This window comes from Geotrypetes seraphini, chromosome 4 (assembly GCF_902459505.1).
Source record: "Geotrypetes seraphini chromosome 4, aGeoSer1.1, whole genome shotgun sequence".
NCBI lineage: Eukaryota > Metazoa > Chordata > Amphibia > Gymnophiona > Dermophiidae > Geotrypetes > Geotrypetes seraphini.
The window spans coordinates 236,435,722-236,449,963 of NC_047087.1; the positions used below are offsets into that span (position 1 = coordinate 236,435,722).

At 45.3% G+C, this 14,242-nt stretch overlaps 1 protein-coding gene across 6 annotated transcripts in view; it reads left to right on the top strand.

Moving 5' to 3' along the window:
* The window catches only part of FRMPD2 (FERM and PDZ domain containing 2), a 204,348-nt gene that overhangs the window by 67,050 nt on the left and 123,056 nt on the right, over positions 1-14,242 (top strand). For all 6 annotated transcript variants that reach the window (XM_033942808.1, XM_033942809.1, XM_033942810.1 and 3 more), the window contains 4 exons: positions 91-183; positions 1,132-1,239; positions 1,328-1,444; positions 5,478-5,731. In XM_033942808.1, the coding sequence (XP_033798699.1) occupies positions 91-183; positions 1,132-1,239; positions 1,328-1,444; positions 5,478-5,731 (572 nt within the window). The remainder of the gene's footprint in view (positions 1-90; positions 184-1,131; positions 1,240-1,327; positions 1,445-5,477; positions 5,732-14,242) is intronic.

The window sequence follows — 14,242 nt, forward strand, 5'->3', positions numbered from 1 at the left end:
TTTAGGTTTCTGTTTTGGCAGCGGGCTAATAAATTGATTTGTAATGTAATATGTGGGAAAAAAGAATGAAATGATGGATTCTACTTTCAGATTCACTAAGCAGCCCAAAAGAGGTTTCCATTATTGTACCAGAAAGAGAAGTCATTTGTGTAACTTTGAAGAGAGATCCTAACCATGGATTTGGTAGGTATCCTACACAACTTTGGGAGGTCTTGTAAGTGGACACTGGTGAGATTAGGGTTACCAGACATCCGGATTTCTCCCAGATATATCCTCCTTTTAGAGGACATGCTCGGGCATCCGGACAGCTTTTCAAAACCCGTCATAAAACGTATGGGGACAGACTTAAAGATCTAAATATGTATACTTTAGAGGCAATGCGGGAGAGAGGAGATATGATAGAGACATTTAAATACCTACATGGCATAAATGTGCGTGAGTCAAGTCTAATTTGAAAGGAAGCTCTGGAATCAAAGGGCATAGGATGAAGTTAAGAGGTGATAGGCTCAGGAGTAATCTAAGGAAATACTTTTTTACAGAAAGGGTGGAACAGTCTCCCAGAAGAGGTGGTGGAAACAGAGACTGTGTCTGAATTCAAGAGGGCCTGGGATAGGCACGTGGGGTCTCGTAGAGGAAGAGATAATGGTTACTGCAGATGGGCAGACTAGATGGGCCATTTTGCCTTTATCTGCCATCATGTTTCTATGTTTCTATAACATAACATTGACACTGGGCTGAGGGGAGAACTCCAGGCTAACCTATTGACTTTGGGTCAGTTTGGATGGGAGAATCTGAACATGAAATTATACACAAAAAGAGCTTACAGTTAGACAATTGCATTGATTTAACTCATAAATAGGATTTCCTGTTATGTTCGTTAAACTCCATACTGGATTTTAAAAAATAACATTGAAATCTTGAGCTTCAGATTTTGACTGCACGTGGTAGTGTAGTTCCTTGTTTGAACCTAATGCATTTCATGTTCAAATTCAGTACTCTCTGGTTAGTGAAAGTGTTTAGCAGAAAAAGTGAAAAAAAACCCCAAAACAACACACAAGAATTAAACATAAAAAGTAATTTAGAAGGTAACTGCTAAAAAAAGAATTACATTCATGTAATATTGCTTTACAGGATTTACGATCATAGGAGGAGAAAATATGGGAAAATTAGATCTCGGACTTTTTATAGCATCAGTGATCCCAGGAGGGCCTGCAGATAATGATGGACAAATAAAACCAGGTAGGCATCTTGGATTTAAAAAAATAACATTGAAATCTTGAGCTTCAGATTTTGACTGCACGTGGTAATGATGTTTCTTCATGTCTAGGCGGGCGCTTAATATCACTGAATAATATAAGTCTGGAGGGAGTCACACTAAGTACTGCAGTGAAGATCATGCAGAATTTTTCTGAGGAACTACAACTGATTATATCTCAAGCAAAAGGTACAGTTACCAGCATGTTAGTTAAAGCTGAGGTAGGGAACACATCCTAGGTCAGAAAAACTCCATTACCAATTAAATTCTTCAACTCAGTCCTACTGGATTTAGAAGCGTTTTCCCCGATGAAGCAGTTTGTGAAACAGAGCCTTGTTGGGATATAGCGGTGAAAAATACCATGACTATACTGCTCAAGCCGCAGAACTCTAATCTCTGCTATTTCCACATCGTGCCGCTGAGAAACTGGACTATTTGCAGATAAGTGACTGGTTATTTTGCTTATCTTGTAATATTGATCTGAAAAACTGATTTCATTGGTAATGGAGTTTTTCTGACTTAGGATGTGTTCCGTGCCTTTAAATCTGAAGCAGGAGAGTTACAGTGCAAGGAACAGTGCCATAATTATAGTGCAAGGTTTTTCAATACAAGTTTTTATTCTAACAGAACACATATCCTGTTTAAGCAAGAGTACTCTTCAAATTCTACTGCCTACTATTTAAAGCCATAAATGGAGATAACCCAGAATACTGGAATAATCGACTAAATCAATCCTCCTCAACCAGACACAGGAGAACCCACACACCATTCACATACCCGCCGACCAAAAAACATCAAACGAAAGAAACTGTATGACAACCTCCTAGCTACTAGAGCTGCAAAACTGAACCACCAACTCTCCAACCTACTAATCACGACCTCAGACTTCAAAACCTTCAAAAAAGAAACAAAAACCCTACTATTCAAAAAATACATTAAACTAAACAACACAACCAGACTTGATCCAAGCACCACCTGCAACACTCCCTGATCCTTACCATCGTAGTAAATTTCCAGACTACTTCTTATGTATATCCAATTGACCTAATACCTCATATGTAATACTGTAAACTGTAATAATATAATCCGCCTTGAACCGCAAGGTAATGGTCATGGGTGGGGGAGTTAGGTGAAGAAGTATGTTTTTATTGCTTTCCTAAAGTTGAGGAGTCCTTCAGAGGATCTAATCTTCGGGGGTAGTCGATTTCAGTGGTTCGGTATGAAGTGGGAATAGGAATGTCATTTGGCAGTTTGCAGTTGAAGGGCACAACCAGGGGGACGTTTTGAGGTGTATATCATTCTGGGAGCGGAGGGACCTGTTTGACACAAACATGTATGAGATTCATTTGTGTACAATAGAAGCAGTGCATGCAAACAGATCTCATGCAAATTCATTGGGGAAATCCTGAAAACCCGACTTGATTGCAGCCCTTGAGGACCAATTTTGGACAACCTTGTGCTAAAGCTAACCAGTTAAAACATCTAGTTAACTTTAAAAGGAATGCGATCCGAAAGCACTTGGTTTCAAGAAAGCTTCAAGAATCGAGAGCAGGTCTTTTTTTTTCTAGTCTATGATTTGTGACCCCTCTCAAATAGAGTAGGCTACTTTCCACTTTGGATTAACTTTAAGACAGCCCATGCTGATAACCAAAGTTATCCTTTTAAGGGGGTCATGTTCTGAGCTGCAGTAAAATATTACATTTTACCTCAGCTTAATTTACCATGGGTGGTGCAGCCCAATTTCAATATATGAAGCTAAGTAATTAATTATATGGCTATGAATAAGTGCTTGTGGCCAGATACAACTAGTGATTGAATATTTGCTTGCTGCTGAAAGACTGTTTTACTATTTGCTCCCTAGTGGGCATTCTAGGAATATGCTATCATTTGTACTGAATGTATTTGTGGAGATTTTTTTGACCTATGATTAATAAGGACCTGCCTAATGTTTTAGCTCTGTAGCTTCAGAGGCAGGGTTTTCATGTTTGGACTGAGATTTTTTCTTCTCCACAATTTTTTGACTGTGTTATCTATGGTGTAATCTCCCTATTCTTTACTAGAATATAGGTGAAATGATATTTAATTTGGATAATTTCCTAAAACAAAGGCCCATAAGCCATTATTAAAAAGGACTTGGGAAATCCACTGCTTATTCCCTGTATTTACAGGCTGCTTAGAAGTTGATAGGGATAATTTGCATCCTTTACTCTGCTCTCCCCTTAAAAACTCTTGGGTTTATTCCACTATTATAGAAACCTCTCTATTGGGATCCCCTAAATATCCTGTTTCAATAGTATCCTTTAAGGATATTCCACACCAAACCATGCGCTCCTGTTGTTTTAGATTCAGTGATTTAAAGTAGTACAGATTAGCTGACATTGATACCATGAACATTCTGTCTTTTCTGATCATTATGGTGAACTTCTAGATCTGTTTATTATGATGAAGTTCTATACATCTCCCGAAACCCTGTCTGTATGTACTGTATGCTCTTGTTTGAATGGGATGTGAGGATATCTAAAAAAATAAGAGATAGTTATACATATATACTTTCATTCTAAATATAAGTACCGTTTATGCTCTAAAATTATAGAATCATAGCAGTTATGTGCAAGACTGTTAGTTATGCAGGTAAGTGCTAGTTGGGTGCTAAGTGATATTCTATAATTTTAGCATGTAAATGCAAGAGGGAGTGCACAGGGGGAGAGCATTGGTGGGTCCCACATTTACATGCACAATTTACAGAATACTGTAAGCTATTTGGTAATTTAAGGTGCCACATCTGAGTGCTTGAATTTACTTCTACTATGGACATAGCATAAGTGGACATACCTAAATGTTGGCATATAAATGCCGACTTATGCTAGTATTCTATAATCGAATTTGGGCCCACAGATACCATTACATAATTAGCACTCGATGGTGTTGCAACTTGGAGCATATCTTTTGGCGCCATTATAGAATTGTCCTCTTAGGGCCAGATTCAGTAAATGGCACCCAAAATTAGGTAAAATAATCCAAAACAGCAAGAGGAATATAGTAAATAATCACAAAAAATATTCCAACATATACCCACTACTACAGAGGAGTGAAACACGAGATAGATATGTATTTATGAATGGAGAAAAGACCTCAAGTATATCCTTTCCCCCATTTAGAAGAAAGTCAACGTGGCGAAAATCGTTTGGACTGTTTGGAATCAGTTCCCACCTGGAGGATAGTGAATTGGAGAGATAAGTGTTTTGTGATTTTCTGGACTGCATATCAAAAGTTTTTCAAATATTGTCTTATAATGGAGTTTTTGACCAGGGATGTTATTTCCTATGCTGCTTGAAGTTGAATACGGCAGACATAGAGGTCCTCCAGGTGAATTTTCCTTTCCCTGGAAGAAACTGAGGTCTTTTCTCCATTCATAAATACATATCTATCTCGTGTTTCACTCCTCTGTAGTAGTGGGTATATGTTGGAATATTTTTTGTGATTATTTACCCAAAATTAGGTGCCATTATGATCCGTGCTAAGATAGTATTCTATAAAGGGCAGTCTGCAGAAAGTGCCCTTTACAGTTTGCTAGCTTGTTGCACTTCTTGTGCTTAACTTTGGGTGGAAACATTTACATCTGCCAAAAGCTGGTGTAAATTCTTGTGCCCAACTGATTGCATGTAGGTGTGCATATCTGGGTATTCTATAACATCACGTCTAATTTCTGGGAATGCCCATGACCCACCAATGCCCCTCCCATGACCAAGCCCCCTTTTGAAATTTAGGTGTACATGTGATAAATAGGGCATAGGGCAAATACGCGCATAACTCCTAATTACTGTCCTTTTAAGTGCTTGTTAACACAAATAATTGATTGGGAGTGTGTGGTGCAGTGGTTAAAGCTACAGCCTCAGCAAGCCCCACACTGCTCCTTGTGACTGGGCAAGTCATTTAATCCCCCATTACCTCAGGTACATCAGATAGTGTGAGCCCATCGGGACAGATAGGGAAAAATGCTTGAGTATCAGAATGCAAACCATTTAGGCTATAAATGGTAAATAAACAAAATAAATAAATAATTGACTAATTAGTTTATGTGCATATCTGAGATTTGCAACCAAAGTTGGGTGACATATACAGAATTTAGTGGATAAGACCTGCAGCTGACTGTGCTTCAGCCTGTCTCATTATCTGGAACCATTTGATACCCTATCCAGGTCTTCTTGTTTGTATTTTGTAGGTGCAGGTGATGAAGCGCTTGTGGCCAGAAAGAAGCTAGAGACACCAAGAAATAGTTTTTGCAGCAGCTCAGAGTTTTCTTCTGTAGGGACTGGGAGAAACAGTCCAACATCTGATTCAGGGCAAAAAGAAAGCCATCACGTATCAGATGTTAAAGAACAGAATGTAAATGCAGACAAACTGGAAGAGGTTCTCTCAAGGAACCTAATACTCAAATCAAGACCTTTCATATCCGTTTATGACATCGATACCAAGGTAACCATTTTATTTTATTTTTTTGTTGCTCTTAGAGCTATATCGTAGTTTACTTTGATTACAGTTTATTTATAGTCTTTGAAGAGAGATTTGTGTGTCCATTTAGAGCATTCTTCATCTGCCTATTTTGTTTTTAATCATGACTCATCTCAGCCTGAGACCTACTGCCTTAAATAAAGCTTCTGCTAGGAGGTAAGGGACAAAATGTCTTCATGAATGGCATTTCTGTATTTCATTTCCTCTGCTTCCTAAATTCTTCCATTTGGGACCAGTTAAAATAACAAGGGATTTCTAGACGCAGCTACTCTATTTCAGATATCAGACTTGATGGTGACCTCTTGAACGTTCTTATCAAGGCCCAATAATAGCAACCAATGAGCTTCCTCAGTTTCTCACTATTTTCACAGTATCTCCAGTCCCAGCTGGCAAGAGCATTGCACCAGCACATGGAGTGCAACTTATTTCAGATTGTAATCCTTGGCAGATCATAGCACTGTTTCATACCATCTTCACTGAGATCATATGGCAGCTTAGAAACATTCACATAGGCAATCCCAAGATTTACTGTTCTCCACTTACTGGGCCTGGGGGAGGGGAATCTTAGCATGCTGCTTTTGTATCCTTTCTCATTCTTGTCCAGGACCCAGGCAGGGCGTCACTGGTCTGTCTTGATTGTTCTCACTTTGCTTCCTCATTGGGCCCCCAGGAAAAAAGGTTCCCTGGACCTTGTGGAGCAATGTCATTTGCCCTTTCGTATAGCACCTGGGAATGTCTGAAAATCATGTCCATGAAGATAAGTGAAAAACATTTAACATAATGAGAATTAAATAATCGTACAAGAAAGGCAACATTTTAGAAGCTTCTACTCATGCAAATGGTGATGTCAGAAAGGCATCCCCTCTAACTGTAACCCCTACATTGGCAACTTTTTTGCCTGTCTTGATTGTTTAGAATATAAGCCCATTCTAGCAGGGACTGTCTCCTTTGTGACTTTGGACAGCACTGCGTACGTTTAGTATCACTCATGAAATAATTAATAGTAGCAGTAATAATATATAGATGGTCAGCATTCAGAGATTCAAGGGGGTGTGGTTCGGGTAGGCCAAAAACATGTACATGATTTACCGTTGTTGGAGTATATATTATTTCTATTTAAACAAATATCCCTGACTCTTTTTTCACCAGCTCAGAAACACATTTTAGCCAGAGTCATTATGTGAGAGATTAAGGGAGACTTTTTTTTAATCCTCTGTTTTCTATTTCTGATTCAAATGTTTAAATAACCTCTTTTGGTGACTTTGCAAGTTAACCACTATAATTTGTACCAGTGGTATATTCACAGACGGATCTGGGCGGCAACTTTGGGTTCAGACTCACCCAGAAACTTTGTTGGCATTGCTGGTGGATATCCTCAAGCCTTGCTAGCTAAAGATATCCTCTGTGGAGCCCCTCCCCCTCCCCTGGACTGTCTGAGCAGCAGGGAAATTGGTGGTGTGCTTCTAGCTGCCAGTGCTGGTATCCTCCCATGCATGTATAATTTTTTTGCATGAACTTATGCCGGTACTTATATTTAGAAACTGCTAAATGATGCCACTCTTTGTAACAGCGGGATCTGGATAGCTCCTATTCCCGCCACAAAACACCACCCCCTTCTCTCTTATCTTTATGTCTTAAACCAAATAACAGAGACCACACCATTTTTCTTTTGGAATTCAGCCGCAGCTCCATTTATTAACCACAACAGCAATTAACGTAATTGCATAAATTAACATAATTAACATAATTAACATTGTAATTTCGTAACACAAGATCAGCCAGCTCTCCCCGAGCTACATAGTGTAAACATCAATCCATGGCCCCCGACCCCGCCATGAACAGCAAGAGCCTGAGGGGTGGCATGACCTCATGCCCCTTTAACCAGGTCAGTAGACCACAAGACACGGCTCCCAGCCGTCCCTCCGCTCATCGCCGGATGAGCCCCAGCACCCAGTAGCTCGGGAGACCCGCCTCCCTAGCTACCAAAGCCATCTATAAAGGGTGGGTGGGCGGGGAAAAACCGCCCTGGAGGACCCTGAAAAAACGAGTCCTCCAAGGTCCCGGCTTTTAACACCTCCCCCGGTACCGCCCACTTCCCCTGTCCTCCAATCATGTACCATTTATTTTTAAATTATCTATGATATCTAAGCAACTTTAAAACCTACCAATCCTTACCCTGTCTCTATGACAACACGGACGCCATAGGGCTCCCAGCCCCGTGTTATCCTACGCCCTTCGAGACTAGCTCTCGGGCTACTCTTAACAGTGGGATCTGGATAGCTCCTATTCCCGCCACAAAACACCACCCCCTTCTCTCTTATCTTTATGTCTTAAACCAAATAACAGAGACCACACCATTTTTCTTTTGGAATTCAGCCGCAGCTCCATTTATTAACCACAACAGCAATTAACGTAATTGCATAAATTAACATAATTAACATAATTAACATAATTAACATTGTAATTTCGTAACACAAGATCAGCCAGCTCTCCCCGAGCTACATAGTGTAAACATCAATCCATGGCCCCCGACCCCGCCATGAACAGCAAGAGCCTGAGGGGTGGCATGACCTCATGCCCCTTTAACCAGGTCAGTAGACCACAAGACACGGCTCCCAGCCGTCCCTCCGCTCATCGCCGGATGAGCCCCAGCACCCAGTAGCTCGGGAGACCCGCCACAGGACTGTAGTCATACAGGCCCCCCCCCCCCAAGAAAGTGGAGCTGCGACCATCAACGGGAGGCAAGGACTCTCTCACAACCCGACGCAAAATCATCGAGCAGTAAATCCCATCCTACCGCCGACAAGTGCACCCCGTCCTTGTGAAACAATCCCGCGCACGAAACATCAACCCACTCATGTAACAATTGCAGCCCCCCATGTCCCACTACCCATTTACCCACCTGCCGATTTATTTTAGCTAACCCCCGTGTCCATCGCCGAGACGCTAGACAACGGGGGCGAGGCACAATATCGGACCAAAATAATAAGACCCCCGGGAACCAATCCAGCACCACGCGCAAGTCATCTTTAATAAGGTTCACCAAGTCCTTCCCTGTACAAACATCCACATCATTACCACCTAGATGAATCAGGAGCATGTCTGGGTGACGTGAACGGGGTCGCAATCCCTCCAGCAACAGCAGCAACTGACTCCATCGCATCCCACGCTGACCCCACCAGGAAACACGAAGTCCCCGATGACCCAGCCCTAGATGGCGTCCACCAGGACGAATACCAGCTCTCTCCGCCGCCCAGTGAACGAATGAGTGGCCAACAATCCACAGGGAATAACTCCTGTCACCGGAAGCTGAAAGAAAACAACATAAACTAAACATAAGGCACACAATCATTTTTTCAAAATAACAACAACACTGTAGCGCAATATGTAGTATTGTCAGTAAGGTTTAGTTAATTATGTATTCAATTCTTGTTATCATGCGATATAACAGCAACCAGCACCCACCAGCAACCAAAATAAATTAAAAAAAAAAGAGAAACCTTACATTACTTCCGCCCTGAAAAAGGCCCCTCCCGACGAATATATCCACGGAAGGCCTCCGAAGCCCAACGCCCCAACCGTTGTATGCCCTCCCTTGACATACCAGACATGCTAGCGCTCGTAGCCGCCCCAATCCTAAAAGAATGAGTTCCATAAGACGCCGGATCCTCTCCACAATGCACTAAAGCCAAGCGCAAGACCGCCTGAAATTGATAGCACGTAAGGGGGGATCCCTGCGAGTGCACAAACAATATGTCACCTCCAACTGGCCGAACCCCCAGAAAAGAACGCATACAAGCAACCGGACAAGAACGACAGGCCGCAACAGCGTGCAAAACAATCCAGTGACCCAATGCAGCCTGATCCGTCTTGGAGCTGACAATAAGCAGCCGCAAAGTGGAATTCTGAAAACGAACATGCTGAACCTGCAAACCCCTAGGGCCCGAGTGAGACAAAGGTCCTGCTAACAACTCACTGACCCGCAACGCTCCAAAGAAGGCAATGGAGAATGCCGCTTGAAACAAACACACTTCATACGCAGAGCAAGCCACTTCTACCAATGCGTCAAGCAAACGTAGAAGAAGCTCGTGCGTGATTGGCAACCTGGTATCCCTGGGACTCGGACGAACCCGACCCATGGCTCGAAGCAAGTGTTGAACCAAAAAACCTGAAACTGGGCACCCCCAACCCAGCGCCCTGCAAAAGAAAGCAAACCCCGCCAGGCGCCCTCGGACTACACCCCGGGATACCCGATCCCGGAAGGACGACAGCACGAAATCAGCCAACGCTGATTCGGCCACATCGCCCGGGCACCAGCCTCTGTCGGCTAGAAAGGCTGCCACCAATCGAAAACTCCTGGAATAATTCGACCAAGTAGACGCAGCTACTGACAAGCGGAGCATCTCCCAGATTCCTTCCTGACCAGGTTCCATAAATGCGCTGGCATCGGCGAACCATCCGCTCGAGCTTCTGGCGCCAACTGACGAAACTGCAAAAAATTAAAACGAGACAAGGCATCAGCAATACCATTCTGCACACCAGGAACATGCCGCGCCCGCACATATAAGTTCAGCGTTAAGCACCGCAAGACAAGCTCCCGCATCAACGCATTTATTGCCAAACAACGCGCACCTTGTCGATTCACCACCTCGACCACTCCTAGATTATCACACCAAAAAACAATCCTCCGATTGCGCAACACATCTGCCCACAACTCACATGCCACCACCAGGGGAAACAACTCCAACAAGGTAATGTTGCGAGTAATACCCAAGCGAACCCACTCCTCTGGCCAGCGCTCTGCACACCAGGCACCTCTGCAATACAAGCCAAAACCTATCCCACCCGCTGCATCAGAATACAATTCCAGATCTAAATTAGACATATCTGGAGACTGAATGGGCACTGTGCCATTGAAATCACGAAGAAAAATAGCCCACATACGAAGATCGGCTCGCACCCCGGCCGAAAGACGAACAAAATGCCTCCTATCACGCACACCGGAGGTTGCTGCAGCCAATCTCCTAGAAAAAGCACGGCCCATAGGTAATACTCTACATGCAAAATTAAGAGATCCCAACAACGATTGAACAGTATGTAAAGTGGATTTTGAGACAGATAACACCCGCTCGATGAGCGCAAGCAACTGACTAACCTTCACCTCAGGAAGGCGGGTCACCATAGCTATCGAATCCAGCTCAATCCCCAAAAACACCAAGGAAGAAACCGGACCCTCAGACTTATCAACCGCCAATGGTACACCGAACTCCTCGGCAATCTCCTCAAAAACACTCTTTAGACGCGCACAAACAACCCCCTCCCCAGCTCCAATAAACAAAAAATCATCCAAATAATGAACCACAGAAGCAAAACCTGTCCGCTGAACCAACACCCAATGTAGAAAAGAACTGAACTTTTCAAAATACGCGCAAGAAATAGAACAACCCATCGGCAGACAGCGGTCATAAAAATAGGCACCCTCAAAACGGAAATCTAACAACGGAAAAGACTGGGGATGAATCGGCAACAACCGAAAAGCCGATTCAATATCAACTTTGGCCAAAAGGGCTCCCCGGCCCGCCTCCACCATGTGCCGTAAAGCACAATCCAAGGACGCATAACGCACAGAACACAAATCTCGGGGAATGCCCTCATTAACGGAGTAACCAAGAGGGCGTGACAAATTATGTATGAGACGAAACTGACCTGGCACCTTCTTAGGAATCACAGCCAAAGGAGATAGAATCATCTGCGAAAAAGGAGGATCCCTAAAAGGCCCAGCAATACGCCCTAAACGCAGTTCATCAGATAACTTGGCCCGAACTACATCACGCATCTGTAAAACAGAGGAAGCATTCTGAACTCTACCCCTAACCAAAGCTCCCTGAAAAGGTATCACAAAACCAAAAGTGAAACCGGATTCCAAAAATTCTGCCGTCTTCCGAGAACCATAACCTCGCAGCCAAGGACGCATAGCCTCTACACGTATCGGAGATGGTAACAAGCCTGCACCATCACTTACCAGCCCCTCCCGGAGCCCCGCCACTCCGCTTGGGACATTTAAGCGCCGAGTGAGCCTGTCCACACACTGAACAGGCATGTCTAAACTTACAGTCGGTAAAGGGGCAGCTGGACTTATTAAATTTCCAACATACGTCGGATCCAGCCGCTGCACCTCCACCGACCCCCCCTCGAAAGGGCCGCCCAGCCGTCACAGAGCCGACTGCCCCTCGGCCCGCATGGGCGGTCAAAGGCTTAGAAGCCATGTGAGTCAGCCACAAATTCACATCCTGAGTGCCCCAGGACATAAACCGGTTTTCCTCCATCTTGTCCCTAAAAGCCTCGTCATAATTCAACCAGGCCCAACCCCCAAACCTCTGATAGGCATCTAAAACCGAATCCGCATAAGCTAACAATAAACCGTACTCTTGAGGGTTAGCACGCCCCCAAACACTTGCCAACCGCAAAAACGCTCGTATCCAGTTAATAATGGACCGAGCTACCGGAAAAGGCTTAACCTCCTTCCTATCTCTCCTCGATTTTTTATGACCCCGCCTATGTGCCCTGCCCTCCATCAAACGGAAAATATCCACGCAAGAACGCTTTCGAATTTTACGACGCAACGCCCTAGGCACGCGTTCCCAAAGCTCCGTAAGAGCAACCAACGCAGGCGCACCCCGCACTCCCCCCGCAGAAACCGCCCCATCTCCTCCCACCGAATACCCTGCACCGCCGGCTGCCCCTTTAGAAGAGGACGACGAAGAAGACGAAGTACCTGAGGACGACCCAGTCGACGAAGAGGAGGACTCCCCCCGTCGATGTCTACGCCTGCCCCTTTTCCCTTTATTTTTACCCGTCGAAGCAACCAACGCAGGCGCCACATTACCCTGTGCAGAAGAGCTGGGGTCACCACTTCCTCCTCCAGAGACGCCGCTGGCAGCAGTCCCGGCCAGCGACGCAGGTCCAGAAGCCGAGACGCCACTAACAGCAACCCCAGGCAAGGCCGATGATAGCTGAGAAGATCCTGCAGCGCCGCCGCCAGCAGCCACAACACCACCGAACGCCGAACTGCGCTCCGATCCGGAACATCCAGGCCGGTCCGACACAGCTGCGCTTCCAACCACCGGCACACCCGCATCTCGCCCTCCAGGACAAAAGGAAGGAACCTGTGGAGACCAAGCAAACAGAGAAGCAGGACCAGGCAAAATACCGCTATTCAACCCCATAGGAACGCCCCAACCGGGGCCGTAACCACTGTGAGGCAAAAAACCCAAACCCATAGCCACAGGACTAGCAGAGCTCCCACCCCAATGGGAAACAGAAGGCCCCACTCCACTAACTGAAGACCCCGGACCCCAGGTAGGAGAACCCCAACCAGGACCCCATCCCCCAGGAAAAACCCCAGACCAAGCCGCGGACACTCCCCCAGCAGGGGCAGACCCAGAACCTAAACCATCCATCCCCCTGCCGGAGCCAAAAACACCCGGGGACCCACAAGGCTCTAAACTTCCCACCCCCCGGGGAATACTAGAAGAAACCCCTTCCCCCCCCCTCCCCCGGAAGGACCCAGTACCTACATCCCCTCCCGGGAGCACAAGGGAAGCTGAATCGAAAGACGCAGAAGCTCCCCCGCTCGACACCAACTGCACAGAGGGAGAAGCACACGACGCCTCTAGCAAGGACGCCGATATCGAGGCCCCGCCCACTCGTGGCACTGAAGAGCTGCGGCCGGCCGAAACGGCTCCCTTAGAGCCGTCCGACAAACATATCTCTTGCCGGCTATGTCCCGCCTGCACTCCTCCTGCTGGGCCGCTCCCCCTCATCATCCCCGAGCTCGCGATGGCAATCGCAGACAACGCTGCTGCCTTCGAGCGACGCAACGGACGGACTAACTCCTCCCCAGCTCCCTGACCAACCTGATGTGTAGGCTCATCCGAGAAGGAGTCTCCAGTCAACAACGAAATTTCCGCCACATCTCCATCCTGACTATCACCCCGCAAGCCGCCCGACGCCATTGTGACAAAGTGAAACCGACAAAAAGGCAGCAAAAAAGGCAAGACAGGAAAAACCGCCCTGGAGGACCCTGAAAAAACGAGTCCTCCAAGGTCCCGGCTTTTAACACCTCCCCCGGTACCGCCCACTTCCCCTGTCCTCCAATCATGTACCATTTATTTTTAAATTATCTATGATATCTAAGCAACTTTAAAACCTACCAATCCTTACCCTGTCTCTATGACAACACGGACGCCATAGGGCTCCCAGCCCCGTGTTATCCTACGCCCTTCGAGACTAGCTCTCGGGCTACTCTTTTCCACATATACTATACTTGTGCAAAATCACTGTTCTTGTTGCATCTGTATTTGCTGGCATCCTTTTATATATTTTACAAAAGACTCTGCATTCAGCATAGCCTTTTGAAAAATACTGCAGAAATGTTAAAAATTCCGATCCAGATGTCACATTTTCCATGTTCAG